Here is a 13,792-nt window from a genome sequence, read left to right as displayed (position 1 = left end):
GCGGGAAGGCCCCTCCTCCTGGTAGCCACAAAAAGAACATATGTAGGAAGATACCAGCTGACTGGGACTACTAAAAGAGAGAAAGACTTGGTAAGCCACTATTAGGGATGAGTGAGAAATTCACTTCAGTTTAGGGATGGTGGGGGTTTCCATTTGGGGCTTGAATCATTGGCTCAGCCTGCCCAGACATCAGTCCTGAGATCCCCAGTCTTTCCCGACTTGTTGCACACTGAATTTATTTATTTATTTATTTATTTATTTTTATGCCGCCATTCAGCCAAAAAAGGCTCTCACGGCGGCTTGCAAAAAGAGCACAAGGCATTGTCCAGTGGCCGGGGCAGGAGTCCTGTGCCACCCATCAAGCCCTCATTCTCTCCTGCTGGGGTAGGTGCCTGGCAACAGGGACTTTGGCAGCCACCATTCTGAACAAAACGGTTGCTTGTCTTTGTCTGTAAATCCCCATTTCTGGGACTGTTGGGTTTACAAAGAAGTAGTGATGCTACTGAATTTTGTAATTAGTCGGCTTGTGGTTCAAAACTCATCCATTCATAATGCTCATCTTTATAATGAGCTTGGATCAATGTATCCCAAATTCACAATGAAGTTCAGAAGTTATTGCAAACTTTGAACCATGCATAGTGAAGTAGTATACAGATCTTTGCATACCTGAAGCAGTATCATTATCTGTTTCCTTCAGTTTTGTTGCTGCTCTGGCTCCAAGGAGGAGGAGGAACAGGGTGGTTCTGTGGGTCCTTCTTCATACTGGTGATCAGTGATGGCAAGTAAACATCACATGACTTTGTTTGCTGCCAAGAGAGAATGGCCTTGGAAGGGAGGGTAGTGTGTGTGTGTGTTCTGACAGTTTGAACTAGATGTTAAGACTCACCCTATCATTCCTGAGGAGATTGGCTTGTTACTGGTTCTCATCTGAGAGGGGGAAGGTGGTTAGCCAGCCTTGGGATGTTGCCCTTCACTTATTTGGGAACTGGGGTGATGGCAGCTGAGAGCTGAAGGAGTGTGTATAAGCTTTTTTTTTTTTTTTTTGCTTTTATCCTCTGAATCCATTTCCCATCAATAAACTTTTTTCACACAAGTAGACTTGAGTCATATTGATATATTTGAATCTGTTTAGTGTGTGGGTCCTGGATGGACCAGGCCCCCGATTTCAGGCAGACTTCAGCTCCCAGAACTCCCTGCCAGCATGGCCAATGGTCAGAAGTGCAGGAAGTGGGAGTCCAAAACATTTGGAGATCTACTTTCTGCCCACCTGTACCCTAGATCAGGTGGAGGGGGGTATGGCTTTTGGCTTATAATAAACTGTTTTGATGTTATTGAATCAGATCCAGTGAGATCTTCTTTGGCCAGAATGTATGTGTGGAGAATCTGGTACCAGTCTTCAACTTTTCAAATCAGACACTAAGCTATGGTTAAGCTGCTAACCATTTTGCAACAAGTGGTTAGTGAGCGTGTTAAACCATGGTTATGTAGCCACCATGGTTAGGAATGCTTCACATGATACATTAAGTCGTGGTTCACATGACATGCTAAGCCATGATGTTTAGCTCAAAATTCTTAACCACTGTGGTTTAGCATGTCGTCTGAACAGGATCTATAGATGAAAAAAAGAATAGAAGATACCATATTCCTTCTTACACATCCTGAAAGAACTGTTCTCTAGGCTTCTGCCAAATTTGGTTCTTGTTGGTTGTTATTGTCATTATACTTGTTATACTAAGTTGAAAATTATCCTCATCAGACAATTACCAACTCAGCTATAAGGCATCTTTTCCGCTTTTATTTTGCAAAAAAGTTTGTTCTGTGCTAATCCGATTCCAGATGACATTTGAGACTCTCCCCTAAAACAGCCTTCAGGCAGAATAACCTGTATCCCTTCTCTATAAATGTTAACTAAGTATGGGGGACTTCTCTCTCAAGGGAAGCAGGGGGAGATATAATCTATTTTCTCCTATGAAACCTATACAGTCAAGATGTGTGAAACACAACCAGATATATACCAAAAAAACCTCATGCAAGTGAAATATGATCAACCCTCTACGAAATCTTTCAAAACTGAGAGAGAAATCATCTAATCTCTGTTGTTGACTAAACAAAGCTGGGAAAGAACAACAGTGTGAGGCATAATAAAACCAATTTATAGGTACTGGTACATCTGTAAACTTAACAAATACGAAAGAGAGATTGGATAAAAGTGGAATTCAAAAATGGCAGGATGGACCAGCTATTAGTAGAGTGAAGCTGAAATACAACATGTGAGGTCAAAGAATGTGATATTCACACACACGCACACACACACACACACACACACACACATATGCAGGACAACTGATAAAGTTCTTTATAGATTACTTGTAGTTATTTTCAGACATGTCTGGAACATTAGTGTTCACAGATTATACTCTGCCATACTTAATGGAATGACGTTTAGTTCTCTGTAGCCTATTCATTTTTGTCTTTTCGATGAATTAGTAACCTTAAAAAAGTATTCTATCAATCTTTTTTTTTAAAAAAAACACCACACCCAGTTTTTTCACTACTTAAATTCTTGTAAATTGTTCAAAGCACTGTAGGATTCAAGATATAAACCCTTTTCATTATCAAATACCAAGGTAAAAGAATGGCTTTTCATCCAATCTTTCAGCCGTACAAAGGAAAGCCATCTAGCAGCTGTTTTTAGCTCTTTCAAAAAGTCACTTGTGATAAATACATTAGGCCTTCTTTCATTGTCACAGTATGTATAGGATTTCTCTTGAATATATTTTGCACATTGCATAAATGGTGCCTCTCTACTTACAGAGCCATGCTAATTTTGCTTGGGTCCCTTAGTAATAGATGGGTAAAACTGTTCTCTGAAATTTCAGAGGAATTCTCTTTTAGGGAGCTATGAATTTCCTCAGAAGTTTAAAATTCTACAGCAATTTCCCACACAGTCTCTCTGGGTACTACCAAGATTATCTTTAAAATACTCATGCAAACAAAAACTCTTCCCCCATACCTTTCCAAAAGGAAATACAAAGGATTACTATGTTCTACTGAAAAACAAATCATACCAAAAGATAGCATCCATCAACATGCCCACAAGCCAGTGAAACTAAACTACATTCTTTGAAAGCAAATGTGTTTTTCTTCCAAATTTATTTTATCATAAAATATGCATTTCTTTATTTTTACACTGATTGGAGCAGGCCAGATAAAGACCAGATCTGCACCAAGCAGGACATAGCACTATGAAAGTGGTATGAAAGTGGTATATTGTATGTGTCTATGTGCCCCAGCAATTAGTGTAGATCCAACCATAGTCTAAAAAGGAGCAGCATATTGTATAGACAATGAGAAAGAAATCACAAGGAATTCAGATATTTGAAGGGCTGCCACATAAAAAGGGCAATGACATGTTCTTTGCTATCTCAGGGCATGTCTACACCATAGGGTGCAGAGGGAGGGAGGGGAGAGGATCGTGGACTTACTGGCTTCCACGATCCTCCCCCAGAGCCTTGATGGTTGCATGACATCCCAGAAGGATGTTGTGGTCACCACTTTTTTTCTGAAGAGGGAGGAGGAGCACAACTGTGCACCTCTGCAAAAAAGGTAACCTCCCCAAACATGAACCCGCTTCCCACCCTCAACCTCGATGGGCACAGACTGCTCCCGTGCAGCTCTGTGCCCATTTTATGGTCCCTGCTACTCACAGGGAGGACAGGAGGACCCAGGAGCAGTGGCCATATGGCCCATGCTCTGTGGGATGGTCCTGGGTCCATGGAAAAGTCAGATTTTGCATGGTTCCCTATATCCCAGGGAAAGTCCTTGGTCATCCTGGGTTGCCCCCAGGATCTCCTGTGCATTATTTGGACACACAGGGATGATCCAATGACTACCCCGGGATATAGGGCAGAGTTAGAGGTAATGGGCTTAATTTACAAGTAGGGTTGATTTGTTTTAAATCAAATTGATTTAAATCATGATTTAAGTTGCTTCTCTGAAGGACTCAATTTTAACAATTTATATCACAGTTCAAGTCACTAGTGAGGAAGATCCTATTTAATCATTTTCAGTAGAAGTACATTATTGTTTAATATAACCTTAATACATATGCAGAGATATAGGTATATAGAAAGTAAGTACACACTAGATTGGGTGGTCCTGTGGCTTCATTGGGTGCTTGCTGCACTGTGAAGAATCTTGCACAATGCCTTGACCAGGGGTGAGCAAGAGAGTCATACATGGGCAAGTCCATCCACCTCTACTGTTCACGTTTGGTTTCACTTTCTATTTCCTCTCCCCTGATCCTTTGCATTTATATCCAGACTCCTCCTCCTTGTTCAGATCTACCCCATCTCCCCAAATTCGGTATTCATTGACCTTCTCTATCTTTGCACTTAGAGAAAGAAAAGGCCTTGAGAAAGAAACCGAGAGAGAGAGAGAGAGAGAGAGAGAAAGAGAGAGAGAGAGAACACTTCTGTACACCATCTGCAGTGCAGAATAGGACTGATCAGGTTAACTCACATCTCCATAAACTGCTGCTAACATATTCATAGAATATAATTAGAAGTTGTATAATTAGTATTCACTACTTAGTTGCATTATCAGTGTAATTAGTATTCACGATGATATTTTGTTTTACAAATTGTTTTAAATGATGAAATCTAATTTAAATAAAAAAATCTGATTTAAATCAAAAATCCAAATGAGTATGCAATAAAACACTCATCTGATGATGCCCTTAGTGAGTATGGGTATTACCCATGAGTATTATACTATCATTGGAGGTATCTTGCAAAGAAGCCATTTTCAATACAGCAAATATATTCATTGATTTATAGAAACTTGAAAGCAAATCTGTTTTGCAAGAGTTTGAAACAAAAATGGACCCTTACATATGGCTGTTTTCAGCTAGAAGGTCCTCTGTGTTTATGAAATCTATTTTGAATGTGCCTGATCTACTTTTAATGGAGAGATCAGGCGGTCTGGGTTTATTTAAACAAAATGACATTGAGTGTGTGTGTGTGTGTGTGTATATATATATATATATATATATATATATATATATATAGGAAGGGTTTTGTTTTGTTTTTGTTTACCCTCACTTTCCCATTTCAGCTAATAACTCTGGTGACTATTCAGGTTCATAGGCTAATTGCAGTAATATTGGCAAAGGAGATTTTAGTCTGCTGCCACCAGCCCATGTTCAGACAGTTGTACATTGGCTGTTTTGCCACCCATTGGTCATCTAGACTGGGAAAAAGTGTTTTCTTTTGGGTTTGCTTTCACACCTTTAAGGGCTGCTTCTCACTAGAGTGTTTGTATTTCGGATGTATATCCAAGCCCATCACTTATATTGGGGTATGTGTATATTCTTTAGTTCATTTCCTTTTACTGGGTCCAGATTAGCTCCTTTCTATGGATATTTGAAATGGCAAAATGGTGAAAAATGCATGGGAAGGTGGCTGTCACATTGTTCCTGCTGGTGGGTTCCTGGTTGACAGCTGGTTGGCCATTGTGTCTTCTTATGTTCTTAGGCTTTGCATTTTATACTTGCATGTTATATGAGTAACTTAAGCCGAATTTGAAATTGGTGCAATGAGGGTTTTTTTTTAAAAAAAAAAAAGTTTGGAGATTTGTAAAGAGAACAAAAGAGGAAAGGAAGGAAAACAATGAAGTTACAGCAAATAAAATAATTGTATGAAATAATATTTAAATTATACTTCATAAATTCAATAAACACGGATTGTGTTTTTCAGATCTCTTGAATGCATATGCATTTATCTTCTATATTTGATAGGCAGTGCATATATTTTTGAGGTGCCTTTATGAGTTGCCAGCAGATGCATTTGAGATTTGTTCAGTGAGATTTACCAAAGCCTCAAAAAGGGCAGATATGGAGATGTTGATGGTCCTTGAGTATAAATCTGAAGGACAGCCCTGTGGTATGAAATGCTCTTCTTTTTATTAGTCTGTCAGTTGTGAGATGCATTTTATTGCTTATTTTGATAGCCATTTTTAAGAGGAAATAAAAAAAAATGGATGTATTTCTGATTATCTGAACTATGGTGGCTTTATCAATACAGATACAGATCAGGAACTATCCGAAAGAAAATGAGGACTGCATGGATTTGCATTTGTGGATTGAGAATGAGAAGCACAATCCAGCCACAGTTAAACGCAATAGTTTCTTCTTCCACTGCAATCAGAAGTGCTTAACTTTGACTGTTACACACCCTGATTTTGCTGTATCTGTTGTTTTATCTATTGCAAAACACATGGGAACCAATTCTGCTTGGCCAGAAGCTATCCATTAGAGATGATGAAATATTAATGCAATGCACAGGGTATTTCTTTACAGTGAAGTGGATTCAGAGGAGATCCAAGTTCTATTTTTTTATCTGTTTGATTGAGTAACCTCTGAGTGAGTTTATATTGTAACCAAGTAGGCCAGAAGCCTGGCTTTACTACTTTACTGGGACATAAGGTAGTTGTGACTGACTTTGGCAGAATCTACACTACTGCTTGATGGTGATATTAATGTGTATTGACAACTGTTGGGCCCATGAGACATTCCATATACCGCTTTCATACCACTTTCAACGTGCTAGGTTGCTGTGGGAGAGACACTTCAAGCTGACAGTTTGAAAATGGCTGGGGGGATAAATTGCCTTTGTTTATAAAGATATTGGGCAAATAGGAAAATTCCGTTTAGGTTAGTCAAGGGGTAAACAAATTTGATTGGTAGTTGGAAGATCCATATAGAACCAATGATTCCCTGGTCTCTATAAGAAGACCAATAGAGTGCTAAGAACATGAATGGTCATAGGTTCAGGCTAGAGGGGATGGGGGGGAGTCTCTGCTGGCCCCCTTGTCTTTAAGACGGGGGTACTGAACCTCTTCCATTTCCAGGAAGCTCATGGGGGTGTTATTCCAGTGGCGCCAAAGGAAAATGTGGTAAGGTCCAAATACTAAAAATACTAACCTATTGTAGCTTGCAGTTCTGTTTGTATTGCCATTATCTAAGCCTTCGGAGGGGCATTCTGACCTTTTAGAATGGGGAGGAAATTGCACAAATGCCAGGAAACCAACTAGTGGTTGTGGGAAAGAGAGTGGGGACAAGGAAGGAGCTGGGGCATCTGGGGAATCCCTGTGATGCAGATTGGGATCCCGGGGAAAGAGGGGGTGGTGTCAGAGAAAGAGAGAGAGAGAAGGATAGCGTGGGTGCATGTGTCAGAAAGGGGTCAGAAAGAGAGTGGAGTACGGCTGTATGTGTATGAAGTGTGTACAGCAGAGACTGGTGGCTCTAATGTCAGTGGGGCTGAGCATCTGCTCTGCGTTTCAATCAGAACCAGCCAAACTCTAAATGAGCTATCCAAGGTGCTGAACCTATTTTAGGGTTTACAGGAAAACATGGGACAATACGAGCAACAGCAGCATTGTGCAGATATCATCTAATCATGGCTCAGAGGTCAGAGCTAAATGTCATTTCAAACCGTGAGGGAACTCGGCCCATTTAAAGTGCAGGATGGCTCCTTAGCTTTTATCCTTCACTGAAGTGATAACAAGGAATTATGTTGGTGTCCCAATTTCAGGTCTTTCAAATTAAATATAACAACTTTACTAGAGAAGAAACATTTTGTACCCTACACCTTCCCAAACTTGCCTCAGCCTCCTTAGGCAGCTCTCACTCACAGTTTGAGAAATACGCTGTCAGTCAAATGAACAGACTTGTCATAACAATGGCTGTTAATGCGTGTTTGTATTTTTCTGACACTGCCTACTCGGTTGTCCTTCAGTTCATTCAGTTCTAGTGTATATATGGAAGGATGGAAGTCATGGAGCATTATCTAGTGGAATCATTCTGCAAACTCCAATAGCGCTCCACTGAGTCTTTACATTGTGCAAGCGGTTGCCCATTGTGCTTGTGCAAATTATGGTGCAAGCAGTTGCGCAACTGGCTACAAGATGGGTCGTGCAAGTGGAACATGCAATGAGTTGCACAATGGGTTGCTCAAGGGGTTGCACAAGAGTTATGCACAACAGGTTGCGGCATTGTGTTAGCGCAAATGATGTTGCACCAGTGGAAACTAGGTTCCGAATGATGCACAAGAGGGGAATCAAACTAAAGTTCTATTTGTGCAAATGGTTGTGCATTCTGCTTGTGCAGCCAGTTGTCCAAGTGCAGTACACAACTGCTTGTAAAAAAATGTAACCAGTTTAATTCTCCTCTTGTGCATAGTTTGGAACCTAAGGCTCATCTACACCTAAGGATGTAGTGGGAGGGAGGGGGGAGGATCCCAGACTTACCTGCTTTGCAATCCTCCCCCAGCTTATATATGCCCGTGCAGCATCTCAAAGGGAAAGACGTATATTGAGGGTGCCATTTTTTTTAGAAGATAAGTGGAGCTGGTTGTGTGGCCCTGATCCAGCAAAAAAGCAAGTAACCCCCCTACCAAACTCCATGCCCAACTTTCCCCTGCCATCCCAGGGATGGCAAAATTGGTGCCCCCCAACCCCAAAGGGCATGGAGGCCGCCTGGGCCCATTTTGAAAGCCATATTTACTCATGAGGAGGTGGGAAGAATCCCACACCCCTGTGGAGCTCAGGATCTTCTCGAGACCATGGGAAAAATCAGGATAACCGAGGTCTTGGTTATTTCAGGGAAAGTCTCTGCCCATCCCTGGTTGCCCCTGGGATTCCCTGTGTGTCATATGGAGTCACAGGGACACTCCTGAGTTGATCCCAGGATAAATAGCTGGTGTAGACATGCCCTTAGTTTCCACTGGTATGACATCATTTGCACTAACAGTTGGATACTGCCTTAAGTAATCAGGGCTTTCCCATTTTTGTCCTCATTGGTCCATTTCAAAAGAATGCAGAAGTGAAGAAATTGGACTGAGCAACTTTGATTGAGACTGGTATGCATACTGAAATCCTGGAGCTTCAGAGCCTAGACAATGTATATAAAGGGAAGGGCAATTTATGGCCAGAGTTAGTCTTTGGCCCAGGTTTTGCCTCTACACTAACTTTAGTTCATACATAAATTGGAAAATGAGCTTGAACAATTCCGAAAAGAAACTATCTTAGGTGTAAACAGATTTCTCCACCCCTGTTCCCACAGTGTTACTTCCAGCTCCCTATAAAAAGGACACAGAAAGTTGGGGGACCCTGTTGAATAGGGTGAGCTGTGGAGTTGGGGGAAGAGGGAATCCCCCCAAACTGGGAAGAGGCACCATCAGTAAGTGGAGCCCTTATAGCAATGGAAGGATCCAATCCATGTTCTGCATGAGTGGGTTGGAAACCATTTGTGTTGGTCTCTTTTCAGTACTTCTTAGGACATCGTTTTGGCATCATTTTTAGCATTACATTGAATAGCTTCCTCTTTATTGATCGAATCACCCAGGTCCTGTCTTTTTCTATCGTTGTACACTGAGTATCAAATTCACTTTATGGACAAAATTTAGGGCTAGCATGACAAGAAACAAGAGCAATAATATTGGCTTAACTCAGTGACTCATACTTGTCTCAGGGTTGTTGTTTCTTGGATGTTTGAAGGCTCCCCCCTCCCCAATCCCTTGTAACAGATCAGCTCAAAGAAACAATTTAAATTTGAATCATTGAAGTCATAATTCTATAATCTCCTGATATCCAATTTAAGATAACATCCTGCAATAGGTGCAGAATGGATACTGGGGGTCAGATGTGGCAGAGGCTGTGATTGAAACCAATAAAAAGAGGATGAAAGATTTATTCACAGATAAGTCACTTGCCTTCAAAATAAAATTATCCAACCCCTTTATCTGTTGAAGGAGGAATGGATTTCATAGATGAGAGATTAAGAAGTGATTTGTCATACTGTTAACAGTTTCAGCACAAGCTTCTTCGGTTCCTGTTGCATAAGATCACTTCTGAGAACTAAATCTTTCTGAGGAATTTACGGTGGTGCAAAGAGAATGTAATTAAAAAGGTGGACAGCATAATTTAACATCGCTTGTCCTTTACTTCTTTGCCATCATTATACATCACATAAAATACGTTCCCAAATTCTGTTCACCTTGGGCCATTAGACCAATGAAATTCAAACAAACAAATGAACAGACACACGTACACGTATGCTGTAACCACAGAGGAAGCAAAAGATCTGTTTTTCCTAAGAATGTTAAACTCTAGAGAGGGGTAGCCCTGCAAGCTCATCTCAGCAAGCAAGCTGTGCATCAGTTTTGCTTTTTCCCACATTTGAATTTTTAAAATCTCAAGTTCTTTCTTTCCCAAATACCAAGAGCTAAGCAAAATTTTGGTAAATGCTTAGCAAATCCTGAATTGAAACAAAATACTCACCCATCTGTCCTAGCTAAATTGAACAGGTACAAACGAGAAGGATCTTGGAATTGTTGTAGATTGCAAGCTGTATATGAGCCAAAAGTGCGATATGGCTGCAAGAAATGCCAATGCTATTTTGGGCTGCATTAATAGAAGTATAGCTTCCAAATCATGTGAGGTACTGGTTCCTCTCTATTCGGCCCTGGTTAGGCCTCATCTAGAGTATTGCGTCCAGTTCTGGGCTCCACAATTCAAGAAGGACGCAGACAAGCTGGAGTGTGTTCAGAGGAGGGCAACCAGGATGATCAGGGTTCTGGAAACAAAGCCCTATGAAGAGAGACTGAAAGAACTGGGCATGTTTAGCCTGGAGAAGAGAAGATTGAGGGGAGACATGATAGCACTCTTCAAATACTTAAAAGGTTGTCACACAGAGGAGGGCCAGGATCTCTTCTCGATCCTCCCAGAGTGCAGGACACGGAATAACGGGCTCAAGTTAAAGGAAGCCAGATTCCAGCTGGACATCAGGAAAAACTTCCTGACTGTTAGAGCAGTACGACAATGGAATCAGTTACCTAGGGAGGTTGTGGGCTCTCCCACACTAAAGGCATTCAAGAGGCAGCTGGACTACCATATGTCAGGGATGCTTTAGGGTGGATTCCTGCATTGAGCAGGGGGTTGGACTCGATGGCCTTGTAGGCCCCTTCCAACTCTGCTATTCTATGATTCTATTCACAGCATGGAGAGGACTGTGAGGTACCTGCCTTCTTATAGCTCTTAAAGAAGAGGAGGCTTTCATAAAAAAAAGAGAGGTGACAACCCTAATTAAGCACTATCATGGTTGAAGATACATGGATTTAAACCCAGACTTTTAAGGTTAAGCACTGCCCTGTGCCTGGATGGACAAATCTGGCAGTTTTGGTTTCTCCCACATTTACATTTAACGACCCCCCCCCCAAAAAAACACCTGAAGTTCTTTAGCTCCGAAGTATGGAGAAGTTGGTGGATTTGGGTGAACTGGTAACAAAACCAAACTGAGGTATGCATGAGCAAACTCAATTTTTCCGCTCCATATGCTGCTTGGTGGATCCCTGCGAGTTGCTAATTAGGCCATTTACGCCTGTGATTTTGCATAAATAGTCCTATTTGTGGTTGCCATTTGCACAAAATAACTTTTCCTCAAAAGGGAGTTACTCCAGCCTATTGATTATTTTGGTTGACCTTAGCCCTGCAAAACCTGGGTTCAGTACAGAGAGTGCCTTCTTGCCTATGAACACCTCCATCCAGCCCTTTGAGATCTACAAGGAAGGCTCTGCTCTGGATGTCAGACTTCCATTAGATAATAACCAAGAGAACCTTTCCCAGTTGTGGACCCACAGTTGTAGCACATCCTTTCCAATATGCTTAAAAGTAGGGGAAGTATGAAACCTCTGTTCACCCATCTGCTCCCTCTGGTCCCAGATAACCCTGGATATGCATCCTGGATATGCACAGAAATTGTACAGAATGACTTGGATATCTTTGCTTTTAGGAACTGTGAGAATGAATCTGATGTGCATTGGAACATGTATCCCAATGTAGATGCCGCCCACTGCTTTCAGTGGGATGTGCTTTCCAATGTCGTGGGATCAAGATAATTTTCTACACCAGCAAAACTACAATTTCTTTTTTGGGAAGTTAAACTGCTAGGTCATCACAAAATCCATACTTAACAGTATTGGGATGCTTTGGTGATTTCACAGATTACAACTTAGACTGATGTAATCCATGAAAAAGAAAGAATAATGAAGGACCACTTACTTACCACCAGAGCAGGAGCCTGAGACATCATATAAAGCGGATCATGCATTTGCTAAGTTTATAGGTATAGTGATACTACTTCCACTAATTCTTAGTTATTTTCCTTTCAGTGGAGATGAGGCTAATGAAAAACTAATTTCTCCACTCTTCGGATTTCAAAGAATGCATTTTAAAAACAACAGCTACTACAAAGTACCGCAATTTAAAATCTTGTTCCGAAACACAGTGCAATGAAGCAACTAAATCCACATTTGACAAGAAGATAGATGGAGAGAAGGATTTTCCAAACAACTCCGTACCTTTCAGAGCAGGCAATCACAGGGAGGAAAATTAAAGGGGAAAGCTGAAGGGATTTTGCATAAATATGACATTTTTAGTCTTTGTGTTCATATTACTCTTGTGTGCTCATATTACTTTGCAGGAAGCTAAAAGGGTTTTTAGGTCAACTGCATAGTAGTTGCAGGAAGCAAGGGGGAAGGAATCTAAGTCAGATATTTGTAAACATCTGGTGATTCAGTGAATGTCTGGATCTGTATGTTGTACATATAGTTTCTTGAAAAGGTAGAGGAAACCATACCCTTTTAAGACTGAGATGTAATATTCTGAACTGTTTGGGTCCTGGACCCACCCTTCCTTCCTTCCTTCCTTCCTTCCTTCCTTGCTTCCTTCCTTTCTCTCTCCCTCTCTCTGAGCTTTATCACACCAGCATTATACTGTGCAATCACTGCAAACTGCGTGCAAAGGACTCCGAAGTGTTCCATCTTATAATCTGCTTTTATTTTGAAGTACTCTCACGCATCCCGCTTTAATTGCGCTTCTTAACCAAAAGAAGTGCAATATTTTGCTACTAGTTTTTGAGCGTACCATTAGTTGTTTTCCGATTGGCCACTGGGATGCAGGAGCAGGATTTGAAGAAAAATTAAACAAATACTTACATCTCCATAAGCTTTAAAGATAAAGACAACGTCTCCCTCGATCTTCTTCGCAGCAGCAGCTCGTGGTCGTGCCTCCGACAACCTCTTCCAAGTGAGATGGATCCTCAGGATTGCACCTGCACCACTGGTGGCTCTTGCTCCTGTGCTGGTTCCTGCAAATGCAAAAACTGCAAATGTACTTCATGTAAAAAAAAAGCTGCTGTTCCTGTTGCCCAGTGAGCTGCAGCAACTGTGCCAAGGGCTGCATCTGCAAAGAGCGGTCATCTGATAAATGCAGCTGTTGCCACTAAAAATGCAGTTTTCTGTCCTCTGTAAATATTCTCTACGAGCAAGACCATTTTCAGAACACAATGAATATTTTGTAACTGTATTTTTCATGCAGATGAAAGGAAAATGAAAAGTTGTGACTGTAGAAAAATAAAGCCTTTAAACTTGTCCAAAAAAAGAGAGAGATAAAAACATCAAAATTGGCACAGTAATAGATATTAAGGAGAGCTTTCTGCCTACCAAATTTGAATCAGATTGGGTCATCTGTTGATTTTTTATGATTTTTTACATTTCCCCCCTTAAACCCATTTCCTGGTATGCAAAGGATGTAGCCACCCAGTAGCAACAACGACCGCGACAGCTTAGCGCTGTAGGGGATAATTCGAGGGAAACAGGTACGTGGGATGAAGCTCTCTGTCTCTCTCTCTTTCTTCATCCCTCACACCCTGAGGGACCACAGTTGGCCTGTGGGC

General features: G+C 41.2%; 1 protein-coding gene across 1 annotated transcript in view; it reads left to right on the top strand.

Moving 5' to 3' along the window:
- The window catches only part of LOC134404565 (metallothionein-2-like), a 115,386-nt gene extending 101,940 nt beyond the window's left edge, over positions 1 to 13,446 (top strand). Inside the window, 2 exon segments of the mRNA XM_063135301.1 lie at positions 13,135 to 13,238; positions 13,241 to 13,446. Of these exon segments, the coding sequence (XP_062991371.1) occupies positions 13,149 to 13,238; positions 13,241 to 13,342 (192 nt within the window). The 5' untranslated portion in view covers positions 13,135 to 13,148 and the 3' untranslated portion in view covers positions 13,343 to 13,446.
- Positions 13,447 to 13,792: the final 346 nt, after the last annotated feature.

Source organism: Elgaria multicarinata, chromosome 10 (assembly GCF_023053635.1).
Source record: "Elgaria multicarinata webbii isolate HBS135686 ecotype San Diego chromosome 10, rElgMul1.1.pri, whole genome shotgun sequence".
Taxonomy (NCBI): domain Eukaryota; kingdom Metazoa; phylum Chordata; class Lepidosauria; order Squamata; family Anguidae; genus Elgaria; species Elgaria multicarinata.
This window is presented reverse-complemented; position numbering and strand designations above follow the sequence as displayed.